The sequence below is a fragment of the Lepidochelys kempii genome, chromosome 2 (genome assembly GCF_965140265.1).
Source record: "Lepidochelys kempii isolate rLepKem1 chromosome 2, rLepKem1.hap2, whole genome shotgun sequence".
In the NCBI taxonomy this organism is placed as follows: domain Eukaryota; kingdom Metazoa; phylum Chordata; order Testudines; family Cheloniidae; genus Lepidochelys; species Lepidochelys kempii.
In genome coordinates this window covers 224,541,673-224,560,188 of record NC_133257.1, presented here as the reverse complement: position 1 = coordinate 224,560,188, position 18,516 = coordinate 224,541,673, and the positions used below count along the sequence as shown (strand labels likewise).

The window sequence follows — 18,516 nt, the reverse complement described above, 5'->3', positions numbered from 1 at the left end:
TTTAATTTCTACTTAGTTCAACCATGCACCCTGCAATCAACTATTTACAGAAAAAAGCAGTATTTATTAAACTGATAGATTTCAACCATGGTTGAAATATAGTAAAAAAGCAAAGCAAAATTCAGTCCATTTGTGGATAAAGAACACCAGATGCATATGAAAACTCTGTGCCTATTATAAATTAGTACTACATGTTTTGTGGAGCAACTAAAGTGCAAAATGACCACACAAGTGTCACAGCAAAAAAACCCAACATATTGCACATAATGAACTAACCCAGTGAAGACACATTTGCTTTGTTGAAGAGCAGCAATGGGTGGACAGTGAGAGTTGACATTAAATAGTTTTTTGTTGGCATAGATTTGCAATGAGAACAATGGGTGTGGTTCAGTTGAGGGAGGATAGAGGGGTTCAAATATTTACTTCACTACTAAATTTCCAGCAAAGGAAAAAAGCAAAGATAATTCAGAGTAAAACTTAAATCACTAAATTAAAATGTATTAATATGCCTTAACTATCTTATTCAGAAACTCTCCCCAGGTATTACCTGCTAGAGGAGCATAAGAGCTTCTTCTGAAAGGAGACTTAGGAATGAAGTTCCAGCCTCAGCACTGAGTTTCTTTGCCTTTGTAGGTTTAAAGCTGGACTATACAGATTCACACCAGCTGAGGATCTGGTCCAATATTTCTTCTGTAAATCACTTTTATTTTGTAATGGCAGTCTTATCTATGTGGGACCTTGTCAAGGAGAAAATGTTGCTTGTGTCCTAAGCTGAAGTGGGAACCATACTATTCTTGCTATGTAATGCTTTCTAATGCAGTATTATGTAATTAGGTACAACAATATTCACAATATAATTTTGGGACTTGGTCCTGTAAACCCTTACCAACATATGTGAGTAGCTTTTAACTTCTTATGCCTCACAGACATATAGGTTTGCAGGATTTGCCCCTTATACTATATAGCGATATTTTATGAAAACTGTGTCAGAACACACTTTACAGAGTAAATGTTTTTATTTATAACACACACACACAGCCTACACCAGGTGGCTCAGGGTCCTGCACATAATGAGTAATATTTAATTACATTATGAACATGGAAAATACCAATGTGTTAAACAGAAGGAAAGAAAAATTATGAAGGAAAAGCAAAGGAGAAGAGAGATGTTTTCACATGTGATTTGAAAACGTATGGAGACTTGATGAAGTGACCACTGCGACATACTACTGGTCTAGTAGTTAAAGGAGACTAAGAGTCCGAACTTATAGGCTCTATTCCTCAAACACTGTATGACCTTGGGCAAATCACTTTATTTTCATAAAATAGAAAATCTGTATTCAATACACTGTAGAATGAGTACTGTAATACCTCCCAAACACAAAAGGGTGCTGTGAGGTTTAATTACTTGACATTTATAATCCTTTGATGAAAGGTGATTCAAAAGTATGAAGTAATATTACTGTACAAAATTTCATTTACATAGGTGGTACAAGTGTTTCACTGATTTAGATATTACTTTAAATCATAACATTGTATTTATTGGAGGGGAAATTGCATTGGAATAATGTGTATTTTAAATATTAGTCTAATGTGATTTGAAGCTCCCAAATTATCACCTGACAAATAAAAAACAAAACAAGACTGGTAAACCTTAACCAGAGCAACACTATCACTGCTTAAACGTATGCAAAATGACAATGATACTAAGAACGCCAACTCACTAAATTCCTTTTGGGTTGTAATCTAAGAGATGCTGGAATTTTAGGGACTGAATCCATTGACTTAATTCTGACCGTTGCATGCATTTCTATATGTATTCTCTTTCTCAGGCCATCTGGAATCTGAAATATATACATTTAAAACAAAAAGTAAAGAGAAAAGATGGTCACACAGCAGAAATTGGTTACAATATCCCACAATATCAATATCCATTGAAGTGTATCCATCAATAAAAGCATTTCCATTACATTTGATCATCAGCCTGACTTGACTAGTTGTAATTTGCAACAGAATTTAAGGGGAAACCATTCTATTTCCAGTTGTACTCAAATCCTCTTCACACAATCTCCTCTTAATTGCCTCTTTTATTCTTTGTGGAAATAGTTGTTAAAACTTGTTGACCAGGGCTCTGAAATTCTTAGCTGCATTTTTATTTATTTATTTATTTAGCAGTGTGTATGTATTCTGAGATCCAGCTGGAGATTCCTATTAAGGTTTTCAGTGGTTTAACTGTGAATTTATTTTTATTAATATTAAATAATTTATTTTAAACAAACTTTTTTTTTAAAAGAAAAGGAGTTTCTTTAATTAAAAATTTTAAAAAATTACTAAAATTATACATCAACTGCACAATGCTATGATATGTAATACTATCACTTCTTAGTTTGTTGAAGGCTGGCAGCCAGAGCACACCAGAGAGGCATGAGTATGTGATGTAATCACATTCCTTGTTATATGTAATATGTATGTACACACAGATAGTTTCAGATTCTCTGGAATACTATAGCTACAAGCAGACTGTTAAGGCACTCAATATAAATAAGTCACAAATTCCAGAAAATCTTTAAAAAGATGCTGGAGAACTTCCTCATTTTTGCTGTAGAACTGCCACAGAGCTGTGGAGACCCAGCCTACGTTATACATTTCAGAGGGCTACTGCTGGGTTTGAGTAGTCCAGAACAGGACAAATTAGCAAAGAACAGCTACACTTGATATTATCTATTTTATTTTAGTCTACCTTACTTAAAATATTTATGTTTACAAAATCTACTCTATACAATTTTACACTAATCAAGCAACCCCAAAGTTATCTTATTAAAAACCCAAAAGCAACTGTATTCAGACTAACCCAAACTCTTCCAACATGCATGGCTTCCACACTGCTGTCATATTTTATGACACTCTCTAGGTCTTCAAATCCATTCCATACTATCCGCACGACAGACATTTCACTGGATTCTTGACTGATATTAGAGCCATACTGGTTTCTGTCTTCTGTGCTGGACATTTGCTTTTGCTTCTCAAATGGTAGATTCTGCTTTGCTTCTCGATGGCGCTGTCTTGGGGAGCGAAGCTTACTGATCTTCCCATAAGACACTTTAATATTGGGATCTAGATCAACAAACTCCAGATTCCATGGAAAAACATGAACAGTATTTTTCTGAAATGCCTTTGTGGCTGATGTGCTCTGTACACTAGGAGGCTGGGACTGACATACTCTGAAAATAGAGTCCATATGAATCAAGTTTAATAGCTCATCTTTGAATGCACTCATTTCACTCATACCACAGGAAATCTGTTTCTGCTCAGGAGAGCGAGAGAAAATGCTCCCGATAAAATTCCATACGTTTGGCAGGACATTTGAGCCAAATGTCTCTTTTGCATCTGGCTTACACTGTTCAAGGACACCTGGACTTAAATGAGGTTCTTTGGCTAAAGGTTCCTTTATTATTTCTCCTTGATCCATGTTACTTTTAATAAATCTTTCATGTAAAGAGTCACTTTTTGAGGAAGGCAGATTGGTGGTGTTTTCTTCAAGCTGGCGTGTTTTTGGACATACAAAAAGCTGTGTGCGAGGTTCTAGTCTCCCATAAGAAGCAGGTGGCTTTAGTGTACCTGCAATTAAACAAAAATCATCAGTACATTTATCCACCCTTGTTAAAGGCTCTCTGTAGCATTGTATGAAATGCTTCCATCACCACTTACCAATTCGAATGTAAATATGAGTATTCTGCTCAACCCACACTGGGAAGATGGCTTTTGGAAATACTATTCTAATCTGGTCAAGAAGATGTCTTTCAAGAGAGGAAGCATGCAGCTCCTAAAGATAATTTTGCATAATTAGAAATCAAATACTTCACATTACATTTTGCATTTGTTTTAAGATACAAACTGTATATCCCTATATAAAATCAAATTTGAATTATATACATGTAATGTACAGAAAACAGTGCCTTGAGGAGAAATGGAACAGGTTGGGGGCAGGGGAATGCTTATCGTGAGTAACAAAAGTATGAGAGCAATTTAAATGTTTTTATTACCAGTATTTCCCAATCATCTGCAGAGAGGGGTTCCACTTCTACTTGCTGACAGGATAAGGCTTGGGAGCATGGCTCAAGGAATATCTGGCAGACAATAACACTTTTAAAAAAAATGTTTAGCCTCTGATAGTTACAAAAAGAAAAATGTTAAATCTTTAAGTAATTTGAAAGAATTAAGTCTGTTTCACTGTACACTTTGGATGATTAAAATTACTTGCCTTTTAAATTACACTAGCTATACCACTTAACACAGCATGAAGCTTCAATATGTTACTCCTAAGGGAATTCTGCACCAAAAAATTAAAAATTCAGCGCCAAAAAAAAAATTCTGCACACTTTTTGTCAATAAATAACTGTGGAAGCTCCACTGGGGAGCACAGGCCACTGCTGTACGAAGTGGGACATCACCCTGCAGCCCTCCCTCCCCACAGGACAGGGACTCGGTGGTAAGGCTGCACCCAGACCCTGACACAATGCAAGGGCCAGGCCTACCCCAGAAACACCCGAAATCCCTGCCCCTCTGTGCCAGGCACACCAGGTGTGGGCAGGCAGGCTCAGCCAACCAAGATCCAAGTGTGGAGGGATCCAGGTGAGGGGTGAGAGGTTTCTGTGTGAGGCAATCTGGGTATGGGCAGCTCAGTGGGGGAGATGGATGCATAGGGGCTTGTTGCGGGGTTCTGGGTGCAAGGGCAATGAAATTCTGCAGGGGAGCCGGATGAAGGTGGTTGGGGCTTGGCAGATGGGATATGGGTGAGTGGGTCTGGGGCTTGACAGGAGGGTCTGAGTGTGGGAGGGCTCTTCGGGGTGGTCCAGGTGCAGGGGAGGGCTCATCAAGTTGGGGGAATCAATGGTCCTGCTTAATGGGGGAGCCCCTGCTGCTGAGGGGACACCGCATTCCGGGCTCCTGCTTCCCCCCCGTCCCTATCCCCTTTCCTCTCCCCACTACCCTGTGCATCTATCCTCCTCCTCTCACTCCCACATCCCCCTCCCTTATCCTACCCCCCTTCTTTCCCCATTGCTTCTTCCTCCCAACCCAGCACAAAACCCTCATTTCCCCCACCCCATCCCTCTTGCCCTGCCCCACCACAGACACTCACACTAGTACAGAAAATAGGAAGGCTCCCAGCACAGAGAATGGGGACCATGACCGGCACTAGGACCCAGAAGGCAGCATCCAGCTGCAGAGTCAGCAGCTGGAACTGAACCCTCCTTCAGCCAGGAAGCTCCGCACTCCCAGAAGTGGCAGCACCCCTGCCCAGCGTCCCCAGTCCTCCCCCGCCCCCTGTGGTTGCTGGCCCTTACCCTAGGCTAGCGCCCTCAGCCCCCTGGGCCCCAGAGCACCAGGCAGCATGGCCCCAACCTCCCCAGGCTGTGCCACTGGGCCCAACCCCTGGTCGGCGTGCCTCAGCCGCACCGGGAGGATTGGTGGCGCCACACGGCTCCGGTGGCGCACTGTGACCCCCCAGCCTGCCTGCTCCAGCGAACAGCAGGCAGGCTGAGGTCTGGGGGTGGAGCATGGGCGGGGGATCTCAGGCTGTTTGGGAAGGCAACACCTTCCTGTGCCTGATACCCACTACCCATGCTGGAAAACACGAGGATACGTGACCACTTTTGCGGCTTCCCTTTGCTTCCCCATCATTTTCTGCTGGAAAGCTAAGAAATCTGCGGAGGGACCTGAATTACATGCCTGCACAGTGTTGCAGAATTTCCCCAGGAGTAAAATATAGTACGTGATTTCTTTTGTGCCATGTTTAGACTATAGACCCCCGCATTCCCCTATAATCAACACAGCAGGTACAAAGTGAAAAGAAGTAGCAACATCAATAAAAGTATTAGTTGATTAAATATCAATCAAGTTTCAAAGCATACCAAGAACACAGCAATCACCATAGAGGTTACAGAAGTATTTTTAAAAACCTAACTAAAACCAAACAAAAACAGAGCAGAGTTTCTAAATACGTGTTTCTGAAATTTTGAATTAGCCTAAAAATATAGTGGAATTTGGAAAGCTCAAAAGTATAAATAACTGTATACAGTTATATAAGGCAGAAGCAGTTATCCACTTGTAAGGAAAAATTACAGTTTTATGAGTGGGCTCACAGAAGTATCACTTCCACAGCACAACTTTCAGGAATTGGTCATCTCATTGGTACGAGCTGATCATCAGAAAGAATGCTGGGACCTGATGTAGCTCAGGGAGAAGCAGATTGCTTCAGAGAAGCCAGTCAGTACAGAAGAAAATAAAGGGTGATTTTTACCAAAAGTTCCATTTGTCAAAGAGTAGCACTTTTCAAGATACTGGCATCTTAACATTTTTTTCTTTAAATAACGTTCTCTTAAAATGAGGCAATTTCTAATCCTCTGTCCTCTGTGCAACTGCAGCGTCAACTGCAGAGTCAAATCAGTTTTTCCAAAAGAAGCAATTGGCTTTAAACCCTGAAGGATCCTAAAGTTTCAATGTATGCAATACAAATAAGAAATATCCTTTCCCTTCCATACAACAGTAAATAAAAGGGAATATTTTTCATGGAATACTATTACTGCAGATAAACACATGCTTCCTGAAGGCAAAGGGATAGTGGGGCCATCTATTTTAATTTGTTCCTTTGATAGGACAGAAGACTTTATTTAATGGCATCTTTTTTGGTGAATTTTTTGCTAGGATCTGAAGGTTGCTCATAAGGATTTTCTTCTGTGAGCTAGTAATTTCCAGATTTTAAAAGGATAACTGGGAGGATTTATTTATTTAGCATTTATGTATCTTAAATAAACATAAATGTGTAAAAATCTGGCCACGACTACAGCTAGGGGGGCAACAGTACCCTAATCTAGTTATAACTCATCAGAAGAGCCAATATCATTATCTTGTGAACAGTAGGAAAATTGCAGATTTTCACAATATTCTATGGGCTACTTTTCTTAACTATTGTATCTAGAGTCAGGATAAAACAATTCCAGTTGAGATTAAAATAACCACTTTACCAGCTATACAATGTCATAAAAATGTTCCAGTTACTTCTGCTGTTGACCCAACAAGATATTTTATAGTCCAGTGGCCAGATAACCATTAGCTTTCCAGTAATGATTTTCAAAAAGCAAACAAGTGGAGGTGCCACACTGCCTGGTCAAAAATGTTTCCTGCTGTGCCTTCTTTCTATAAATAAAGTTTTGGGTGAGGGATAGCTCAGTTGTTTGAGTATTGGCCTGCTAAACCCAGAGTTGTGAGTTCAATCCTTGAGGGGGCCATTTAGGGATCTGGGGCAAAAATTGGGGATTGGTCCTGCTTGAGCAGGGGGTTGAACTAGATGACCTCCTGAGGTCCCTTCCAACCCTGATATTCTATGATCATATCTGAAATATACTTAGAATAGCTGTGTGTGAAGTAATACTTTTCTGCCCATGTTAATTTAATTTTCCACCTGCCATAACCAAAACATTGTGTCGTTGAAAAGATTAACAGTCACATGATGGACAAAACTCTGGTCGTGTACTGTCTCCTGGGCACCTGCCCAACTTCTTTTTGTAACAGGAATCACAAGAAGAACTATGGGATCTGGTCTAAACAGTGAGAAAAGGCAGATCCTTTTACAGCAAATCTGCAACATGTGTGCAAGGAGAAATGAGTCGAAGTCTCAGTGCAGAAAGAATGTCATATGAGTTAGGAATAAGAGCATAAATATAAACAAAATGATAAGAACTGAAGAAAAAACAAACAATTACCATGAGAAAATTCCAAACTTGTTTTATTTCTTTTAAAAATACTTTCCCTTTAAATTAACATTTCACTACACACTCAGACTACAATCCTGCAAAGACCTACCCACATACTAAACTGTATACCCTATAAGTAGATCTACTGATTTCAGTGGGTAAATTTTTGCAGGAATGGGGCTTAAGACCCCATTCCTGCAATTTATTTCATCTGAGTGGACACCTCTTACCACATACAGCCCCAGGGAAGACAGTGGGGATCTGCCTGTCTGCATGGAACACGTTGCATGATTGGAGCCTAAATTGTAAAGCATTATTCCTTCAGATTTTTTTTTTTTAAAGTGCATTCCAAACCTGCTCTCCTTCTGTAATGCCAAGTTTCTCTGCTAGGTGTCTGTTAATTTCAGCAATATTTTCACCATGGTGACCACAATGTCTGATTTCCATCCAACTCAAGAATATAGGCTGGTGACCCCAGGAGACTTTCACAGCCTGACCCTGTTGATTTCAGAGAACAGAACAACATTAATATCAAACAATTGAAATTAAATTATCCTCATTCTGACTAATAATATAGACAAAATCTTCCGAATACAAAATGAACAGAAATGTGTAATTTGTTTCTGGATTTGTCATGTCCCATTTTAATGAATAATGTAGGATCTTAGCACTAGTAATACAGAAATACACTGTAATACATTGAATCATTGCAAATCTGAATAGGGCTCTCTGTGCAGGTGCAAGAGTCTCCCTATATATATCAGATTTGATTACTGGGGCCTTGCTTTGATACATAATAGGAACATCAAGTAATGAAGGTAGAAAAAAAGAGGTTTATATGCACAAAAGGTTATGAACCTGTTTGGTACTCCAATATATGCACCTTGTCAGTTCTCCTTTAAAGGTTAATTTTAGGATGACCATATTTCCCTATGCTGAATATGGGACAACTGGTAACATTACTTATATTCAAACAAATTCAATGGCAATTGTACAAACGTTTAAATTAGCATCAAGTTCACTGAGCCCCTGTTAAAAAGAAATACTGTGTAGTTGAATTCTTTTTATTTACCTTCCTACCTTTAAGGCTTTAGAGTTCACATAGGGAGGGGTGACACCCTCCCTCCCCCCCACACACAGGAGGAGGGGTGACACACACACTCCTGTACACTTCTCTCACACAGTGGGGGTGACTGACTGACTGACCTGACCCTCCCTGCCCTCCTTTACCCTCCATGCTTGGTGGGCCCCCGGGATAGACCCACCTCTCCTGGTACCTGGCACTGCGTCTTCCCGAGACAACACATGAGGGGGGCATGCAGGGTCACATCCCCCCCGCCCCCAGATTTCTGCCAGGGTTCACACCAGAATGTGGCTAGCAGCAACCTTTTGGCACTGTCCGGGAGGGAAGGGACGGGAGCTACTTCCAGCTGCAGGACAGAAAGAGGGGGGAAGGGATGACCTGGCCTGTGTCTTTGCAGAGCTCATCTCTTCTTCCCCCACCTCTACTGCTTCCATGTGGCTGGAAGCAGCTTGTCCCTTCCTGCCCGCACAATGTCAAAAGCCAGCTAACACATCCAGGCAGCTGTTGGCCACTGACATAACCCAGCTGCCTCCTGTCCCCTGGGTACAGCATGGGCAGGAAGTGTTAAGTCTTAAGGATGCATAGTGCACCAGGGCCCAGGGAACCGGACTGCAGGGGCTTCAGTGAACTCAGCCAGAGAGGTGGCTCAGCAGAGGAGGGTGCCTAGGGGATGGAGCAGCCCCGCGCTCCCTGAGGGCAGGACCCAGGGGGAAGGGTGGGCGAAGAGGGTGCTAAGCCCCTGCCCTGGCAGCTACTGTGGAACCTGCAGGTTCAGGGCATGAACAGGCTGGAAAATTGCTTCCCCCGCCACTCCATAGCTTAGATGAGAGGCAAAGAGGCTTCCCTGTGCCAACACTATGCGGGGCTTTGGCATATGTAGGGCTCGGCTCCTCCTGACCAGCACCCTGGGCCAGAGGGTCTTGGGCTTTCCTGGGGTGCCTGCCCAGCCAGAGGCAGTGGGGGAAGGAAGGAGCCTGCCGGCCAGGCTGTTAGTGAGCTGAGCACCCCGACCAGGGGCTGGTTCTTTGCACAGCACTGGGAGCTAGACGTGCCCCACTGGGGGCATATGGAGGAGCTGCAGGGCTGGGGGAGTGAAGGGGCAAAACAAGGAGAGGACGAGGGGAAGTACATAAAGGGCTGATGGGTGGGCAGCAGAGCTGACACATAACTGGCCTCCGCTGGCGCCTGCCTGCACTCACCAACCACTGCAGCTCACCGGAGGGCTTAAATATGGGACTGTCCCTTTAAAAATGGGACGTCTGGTCACCCTAGTTAATTTAGATTCTATCAAGCAATTGTTGGAGTGTGGAAAATGTAAAGATGTAGAATATTAGGAGGGATTCGGATGAGTATAGGCAGACTGTGTGGCATTAGGAAACAGGGATGACATTCCAAGCTACAATTTTTGGGAGACAGGGACAAGAGGAGGATTGTATCATGTCAAAAACATGATATGATGTTGCATTTGTTTTGTTTCACTGGACAAGTCAACAAGAGTTGAAGGCAACTTGACAGAAAGTTATTTTATATTGTCAGCTACTATGTTTCTTGTACCTTCCTCTAAAACATCAGCGATTGATCACTGCCACAGACAGGATACTGAACTAGATGAGCCAGGAATCTGATCTAGTATACATTACTGTATTCCTGGTCCTAACATCAGGGATGCCCAAAGTCCTCTCCAAGTGCTTGTAAATTTCAGAGTGGATGGTAACAACTCTACCCAAGAGTCATTCCAGCAACCTGTGGACCACAAGAGTCCTGGTTTGACTTTTGGCTGTGATAACAGAGAGCACACAGCAAAGTCTAGACTCCAGATGGATGGGGGCTTTTGCTAACTGGCCAAAAGGATCCTAGTCCAAACATGGCCCCTGTCCCAAATTATCTGGGATTACCATGGTCTAAGCATGGCTTGCACATAACACAGCTTCATGGTCTTCACATTGTGCTCTGCCCAACAAGACATTGTCATGTCAACCTAGAATATTACAGGCTTGGGTCTCCACGCCACTGGAAGGGGATGTTAGTGGTGAGGGGCTCTAGCGGCAACAGGGGGGTATTGTGAGAGGTCACTGACAACAAGAGGAGACTGTCGCTTATGGTGCAGAGTGTTGCAAAAGGGTATCACTGGCATCCAGGGGTGCTCCTGTAGTTAAGGGGGCACTGGGAGAGTACACTGGTGTTGAAGAAGGGGCTCGGTAGCATCAAGGGGCAGTGCTGCTAGCATTGTTAGCATTGAATAGGGCATTGTGAGGGGCACTGGTGTTGTGGGGTTCATTGCTGGTGTCATGGAGCGGTGGTGAGAGGGATCACTGGCGTCACAAGGGTCTGTCACAAGGAAGTGCTTGTCTCAAGGGGGCGTTGCTGGCACTGAGAGAGGGCATCATGAGGGGATACTGGCATCAGGGTGTGTTGCTGATATTAAAGGGGCATTGAGGGGTGCATTGTGGGGGACAGATACAAGGGGGTACTTGCCTAGAGGGAGGGCATCATGACGGGATATTTGGATTTGAGGGGTCATCATGACAGGATGCTGGCATGGGAGTGCTGCTTACATCAAGAGAGACATTGTGAGGGGGCACTGGCATTGAGGGGGTCAATAGCGGCACTGAGTGGGGTGTTGTGAGGCGATGCTGGAGTCGGGGGCATCAGGGAGTGTTGTGATGCTGGCGTCAGAGACATTGCTAGTGTTGAGGGGCTCCTTATAAGGAGGCACTAGTGTCAGGGGATATTATGAGGAGGTGCTGATATATGGGGGGGGCTGTTGCTGGCATTGGGAATGTCAGGAGAGGCTGGCACAAGGGGGCATCATGAGGAGGTGCTGGCATCAGGGGACATTGCTGACAAGGAGGGGGAGCATTGTGGGAAGCTGCTGGCATCGGGGAGGCATCATTGGCACTGGAGGATGTTGCGAGGAGGTGCTGGCATCAGGGGTCATCACTGGCATCAGGGGGGCATTGTGGGGAGTGCTGGCATTGGGTGGTGTAACTGGCGTTGAGGGGGATATCAGTGGTGTTAAAGGAGTGTTGTGAGGTGGTGCTGGGATTGGAGATTGTCGCTGGCATAAGGGAAGGTATCTTGAGGAGTTGCTGGCACGGGAGGGGCTGTGTGAGGAGGTGCTGGCATTGGGGGGCAGATAGCATTAGGGGCATCATGAGGAGCAGCTGGCATCAGGCACTGATTTAGGGGACATCACTGGCACTGGGGGTGTCATTGGCTCTGGGACATTGTGAGGACATACTGGCATTGGTGGCGCATTGTGAGGAGGTTCTGGCATTATTAGGGTATTACTGGCATTGGGGCGGCCACTGGCATGGAGTGGAAGCATCATGAGGGAGTGCTAGCATTGGGGTCATCACTGGCATTAGGGAGCATCATGAAGAGATGGTGGCATTGGGGGGCATCACTGGCATAGAGGGTGTTGTTGGTGCACAAGGAATGTCATAAGGAGGTGTTGGCATCACTGGCATGGAGGGGGGGCGTTGCGAGGAGGTGCCAGCATTGGGGTATCACTGGCATTGGGGGCATCGCTGGCATGGAGGGGCGAGCGTCATGGTGAGGGGGGAGTCACTAGCACTGCGGGGCTCAGTGTCGCCATGGCAGTGGGATGCTGGCAGGCTGAGGGGGTGTCTAACGGAGTGGGGGTAGTGCCGCAGTGTCACCGTAGCGATGAGGGGGAGGGGTGAAGCCATGAGGGCTGGAGGAGAGCGCCTCGCTGTCACCCCAGCGACAGGGCGCTGGTGGGGAGAGGGGACGGGGCTCTGCAAAGAGCCGCTCCGAGGGGCCCCTCCGCCCAGAGCCCGGACGGGGCCCACCCCGGTACCTGCTGCAGGCGAAGGTGGGAGGCCAGCACAGGAGGCAGGTGCAGGAAGCAGTCCCGGGTGCCGCTGAAGGCGACAGTCACAGCGGCGCCTCCCGCGCCCCCTCCGCCGGGATAGCCGCTGCCCCACATCGCGCCCGCAGCACCCAACGCCGGCGCGCCCCGGCAGCATCGAGCGGCCGCTCCGCGCCCAGGTTAGAGTTACCCACTATGGACCGAGAGAAGGAAGCACGAGCCCTCACTACCTTGCCCCCCACCCTCCAGCGGGATTGGTATGGCCCATCACAGACCAATGAGAGTGCGTGCGACACTCACCCGATTTCTCTGATTGGCCGTTCTCTCAAGGGATTCTGTTGGTGCTGTCTGGCCCGTCGAAATCTCTCTCTTACTTCCCCGCCCGGAACCAATGAGAGCACGGCAATCGCTCCCCGTTTCTGTGATTGGCTGTTTTATCGGGGATCTGCTGGTGCTGCCTGGCTGTGGCGCGCGGGGGAAGGTGGGAAGATGGCCGCGCCTGGCGATGGAGTTGGGGGTGTCTGTAAACATCACGCGCAGCAGGACGTTTGCGACTCGCGCGCCAAGTACCGGGAGGGGCGCAGGCCCCGCGCAGTGAAGGTGGGAGTGGGCTCTGGGTGGTTGTGTGGGGTGGGTACTGGTCAGACAGGGACTGGTCGCCTGGTTCTGCTCAGCCGGGAAACGCGCGCTGCGGGGTTCAGGGCTGCTGGAGTCTCTGAGTGTCTTGCCTCAAATGCCCTCACCCGCCCTCAGGGTACGGAACACAGCCCGGCCTGCCGCTCCCCCCTCGCCGGGACGCAGCCCAGGAACCCCTGGCGCGCAGCCGGTTACGGGCTGCTCTTGCCGCCGCCCGTCCTCACTGGTGTAGCCCCATCATCCCTGGTCCCAGTGCTGCAGCGCCTGGAGCTGTGTTCATCAGTCTCTGTCCCAGTTCCGAACGCAGCCCTCCTTCGACGCTGCCATGCTACCCTGAGGCACCGCAAAGCAGGGGCTCAGCCCTAGCTCCCTAGCGGGATGTGGGTACCCTTAATCACCCAATTTAACATTCCCCAACTGCCATGTAATCTGACTGGCCCTCAGTGTGAACCGGTGCCCTGCATGGCCAGACATGTGAAACTGGTGACTACAGGAATGTAAGGGGACTGAATCAACCCAGGAAGCACCCAATGTATGCGGACAAATGGAAAGGTGAAATGTTACAATAGGATTGAGATGTTCTGTATAGGTGGAGATGACTTTGTCACAAGTCTTCTGAGCAGCAAAGAATACAGAGTTATCAGTGCAGGTGGACTGTGAAGTGGGAAAGGAGTGGCAATTATGGTAGATAGAACTATAGCTGAAAGGACTGAATAAGTGAATCTATCATCTGAACCTGTAATGATAATAGCAGTAAAAGCATGTCCAATGATTATTCAAATATATGTCCCAAGAAACTGCAGATTCTGAACAGGATGTTGAAAAATTCTGTGAAAACTTCAAAGCAATGGAGATCAGTGGTGGAAAGAGATATAGTGGTAATTCTTATCGGAGACTGGAATGCAAAAGTGGAAGTAGAAAAAGGCCAATTGTCACAGATATTATTTGGTGCCAGTGAAAGAAATGACAGAGAAGAAAGATTCAGAGAATTTTGAGAGACACATGATCTCATTATCTGCGGTCCTTATTTTCAACAAAAAGAAAGCACAAAGCATACATGACAATCACCAGGAAGGGATGAATAAAAACCAAATTCATTTTATCATTATCAACCATAGGTATAGAAATTGTATTAGGAAGATTACGGTTTTGCCAAGCGCAGATTGTGGATCAGATCATAGATTGGTAATGAAGAAACAGAATATCAAACTGAAAAAGTTACACAAATTCAAATACCTTGAAGCTCTGAGGAATTATGAGATGGAAAGTCACTACAAAGAAGTGTTGTGGATCATTAATGCTGTTATAAATATAAAGGGCAGGGTAACCACCTTTCTGTATACAGTGCTATAAAATCCCTCCGGGCCAGAGGCAACATCCTGTAAAGGGTTAAGAAGCTCAGCTAACCTGGCTGGCACCTGACTCAAAGGACCAATAAGGGAACAGGTTTCAGAGTAACAGCCGTGTTAGTCTGTATTCACGAAAAGGAGTACTTGTGGCACCTTAGAGACTAACCAATTTATTTGAGCATAAGCTTTCGTGAGCTACAGCTCACTTCATCGGATGCATACTGTGGAAAATACCAAAGATGTTCTTATACATACAAACCATGAAAAAATGGTTGTTTAGGGAACAAGATACTTTCAAATCTTGGGGGAGGGGGAAGGCTTTGGTTTGTGCTCTTTGTTTACGTGTTTGTTCTCTCTTGAGACTGAGAGAGGCTAGACTGAAATCCATCTTCTCAAACCCGTCCTAATCCAAGTCTCCAATATTGCAACCAGTATAGGTAAGCCAGGCAAGGCGGATTAGTTTATCTTTTGTTTTATGTGAATTTTCTCTGTGTTAAGAGGGAGGTTTATTCCTGTTTTCTATAACTTTAAGGTTTTGCCCAGAGGGGGATCCTCTGTGTTTTGAATCTGAATACCCTGTAAAGTATTTTCCATCCTGATTTTACGGAGATGATTTTTAACTTTCTTTTTTTTAAATAAAATCCTTCTTTTAAGAACCTGACTGATTTTTCCATTGTTCCAAGATCCAGTGGTTTGGGTCTTTGATGATTTTGTAACAAATTGGTTAGGATATTATTCTCAAGCCTCACCAGGAAAGGGGGTGTGTAAGGCTTGGGGGGATATTTTGGGGGAAGACGTCTCCAAGTGGTCTCTTTCCCTGTTCTTTGTTTAAAACGCTTGGTGGTGGCAGCATACTGTTCAAGAACAAGGCAAAGTTTGTACCTTGGGGAAGTTTTTAACCTAAGCTGGTATGAATAAGCTTAGGGGGTCTTTCATGCGGGTCCCCACATCTGTACCCTAGAGTTCAGAGTGGGGAAGGAACCCTGACAAATGCAAATAAAGACCAAGTGACTTGGAAAAGTCTGAAAGATGCTATCAAAGAATCTGCAGATAAACCTGTATGGTAGAAGTTACTAGCTAAGATATCCCATGGATAATGGATAAAATAATTGCTCTGGTGTATGAGAGAAGGAAAGTAAAAACACAATGATCAACAACAGAAAAAGAAGAGTACTGAAGACTAATGTGGGTTATGCATTCAAAAAGTTTCTTGAAAGATTCACTGACAATGCATTTTGACCTTAACTGTAATGAGTTTCAATGATTTAAATATGGATTGAGCAGATGTGGAGCTTTTCAAGGAATAGATGCCTCATTATGCAACAGAGTCAGAATGCTCTCTAATCCCCCGTAACCTGCTGAATGGGGAAAACCTCTTTTATTCTGAATATCTCGTATCTAATGCTTCCCCAGTGCACATGTGCTACATGATCACTGAATTTGCAGAGCAGTCTGTTCTTAGTATTACTAAGATCTCCGACTGGGGATACTTTATTTTCCCCATGTAAATTCACCATGTTGCTAACCAAGAAAGATGTGACAGGAATACTTTTTAAGTTTGCCAGTGCCACATGATAATTGTCCAGAAAATCAACTGTTCATTGTTGCAAGGAATTTGCAATGTATTGGCTAGACTATAGCACTGCTCTTTATTGGATCAGACCTGCTCAAAAATAAGCCCTAACTCAGATGGTAGACACCTGCTTTTGGATCAGAATGATTGAGTTCTATCCTCACTCACTGATGAGGAGGTCCTTGCTGACCATGGAATTCTTGCAAACTCCTGTTGGGATCCCACAATACTCCAAGCTCAAAATCAAAAGGGTAGATGTTTTAAAATTTTCAAAGTTCTAAGAGGGCTTTAGGTCCAATAGATAAGAAAATTACTTGAGGTGTTTGAATATGGTATTTAATGTTTTATTGCAAGATAAAAGTATGAATGTATTTAAATGTTTTTATTTCTTTCAGGTGTATACTGTCAACTTGGAATCTCGTTATTTGCTAATACAGGGAGTTCCTGCTTTGGGTGTTATGAAGGAATTAGTGGAACAATTTGCATTATATGGTGCCATTGAAGAGTACAATGCTTTAGATGAGTATCCAGCAGAACAATTTAAAGAAGTTTATCTTATCAAATTCCAAAAATTACAGAGTGCAAGGTATTGCAGCAGATAACATCTGTCTGCTTTCCATTTCTTTAATCTTTGGTGTCTTAATATTGGTAAATTTCTTGAGATTAAAGTAAAATATTCATCCCACATAAATATATTTGGTACATATAAGAATGGTGTGTTCTTCTCATTGTGTCGCAACTGAAACATTTATTACAAACAGACCAAGAGACTATCAGTGATCCTCAAATGTGTTTGTTAAAATGTGAACTGTGTTAACGCTGGAGTAATGTAACATTTGAATACAATTTCCTTTTGTTTAGGGTAGCCAAGAGAAAACTGGATGAACGGAGTTTCTTTGGTAGTTTGCTTCATGTGTGTTATGCTCCAGAATTTGAAACAGTCCAAGAGACGAGGGAGAAGCTGCAAGACAGGAGAAAGTATATAGCAAAAACAACAAGTAATAGAGGTTTGTAATTGGACACCCTATTGAAAGTTTAAAATATCACTTTTGTTGTGGGTATGTTTTGGCAAAGTAAAAGTGTCTACTCTTACAGTTAATTGTTCATATTTACTTTGCTGCAAAACGCGCGCGTCTGTCTTCAATACTTTAAGAGCAGAATGGAAAAGCACTTCACTGTTTAGTGGATTCTAAATGATCAAAGCCACACAAAAGATGGTCAATAGGGGAATAAGAAATGCACAGGTTTTAATGTTTCTGTTTCCTCGGTTTTCATTGTGTGTGATCTCATTCATCAGAAACATAAGCATGGCTAAGAAACATGGGGTGAGATTCTTTTCCCTATTCTGACTCCTTTACGTGGGGTAAAAGGGCTGGAATGGTGTAAACAGGCCCTAAAAATCATGGAGCCACCAAGGAGAGAATTCCTCCAGTGCAGGGACTGGTGATGGACATAGTGGGGGTGAGCTATGTCAATGGTGGGATTGCAGCATGCAGCACTGTGGAGATTCCAGACTGTGTTGTAGCCCATAGGACAGCCCCAGGAGTTACTGTAGCTTAGATGGCTTCACCCCCCACACCCTAAGCAGCCCAAATTGGAAGGGCACAAAACTGACTTAAAGCCACATTCCCTCTCCCTCCTCCTGCCCCTCTACTTTGAGCTGTGAGTTCTGTGCTGCATCTCCAAGAAGCACACCATAGAATCTCATCCCTAGATTTTATGAAGAGTTTAGGCTCCATGTGTTTCATATATTGTCATTGTATGCTCAGATGCTTTGGTTCTGATTGGGGAAAATAATTGCCCCAGTGAACTTCTGCAGTATAATTGAAAGAGGAAATAGTTTATATAGAATAGGTGTCAGGAACACATTGTCTTGACTTTCTGAACTCTAGTGATTTCACACTTACTAATAATCATGAATAAGATTAAGATTTTGTCATGGTTATTTTAAGTAAAAGTCACGGACAGGTCACGGGCAATAAACAAAAATTCACAGGAGCCTGTGACCTGTCTGTGACTTTTACTTAACAATCCCATGGTGGGGGACTTTGGCATAAAGCCCTGGTTCCAGCCCAGCCATGTGGGGAGGAATGTCACACAGTCCTGGCTCCAGCCCAGCTGCGGGAATGAGGAGCATAGCCCCAACGCCAGCCACAGCCATATGGAGTAGGGGCTCACAGTCCCGGCTCCAGCTCCAGCCCCGACTTCAGTTGCTGATAGCTGGAGCCGAAGAAGTCACAGAGGTCAGGTAAAGTCACAGAATCTGTTCCTGTTATGACCAAATT

The 18,516-nt window shown here is 44.4% G+C and overlaps 2 protein-coding genes across 3 annotated transcripts in view; one reads left to right on the top strand and one right to left on the bottom strand.

Moving 5' to 3' along the window:
- Window positions 1-12,917, bottom strand: part of PEX1 (peroxisomal biogenesis factor 1) — a 53,980-nt gene extending 41,063 nt beyond the window's left edge. For both annotated transcript variants that reach the window (XM_073333965.1, XM_073333966.1), the window contains exons 1-6: window positions 12,662-12,917; window positions 8,109-8,252; window positions 4,044-4,127; window positions 3,709-3,823; window positions 2,852-3,618; window positions 1,725-1,844 (exon numbers count right to left, since the gene is read on the bottom strand). In XM_073333965.1, coding sequence (XP_073190066.1) covers window positions 1,725-1,844; window positions 2,852-3,618; window positions 3,709-3,823; window positions 4,044-4,127; window positions 8,109-8,252; window positions 12,662-12,790 — 1,359 coding nt within the window. In that variant the 5' untranslated portion in view covers window positions 12,791-12,917. The remainder of the gene's footprint in view (window positions 1-1,724; window positions 1,845-2,851; window positions 3,619-3,708; window positions 3,824-4,043; window positions 4,128-8,108; window positions 8,253-12,661) is intronic.
- A 212-nt stretch (window positions 12,918-13,129) lies between these two features.
- The window catches only part of RBM48 (RNA binding motif protein 48), a 7,923-nt gene continuing 2,536 nt past the window's right edge, over window positions 13,130-18,516 (top strand). The window contains exons 1-3 of the mRNA XM_073333963.1: window positions 13,130-13,273; window positions 16,627-16,817; window positions 17,093-17,238. Coding sequence (XP_073190064.1) covers window positions 13,163-13,273; window positions 16,627-16,817; window positions 17,093-17,238 — 448 coding nt within the window. The 5' untranslated portion in view covers window positions 13,130-13,162. The remainder of the gene's footprint in view (window positions 13,274-16,626; window positions 16,818-17,092; window positions 17,239-18,516) is intronic.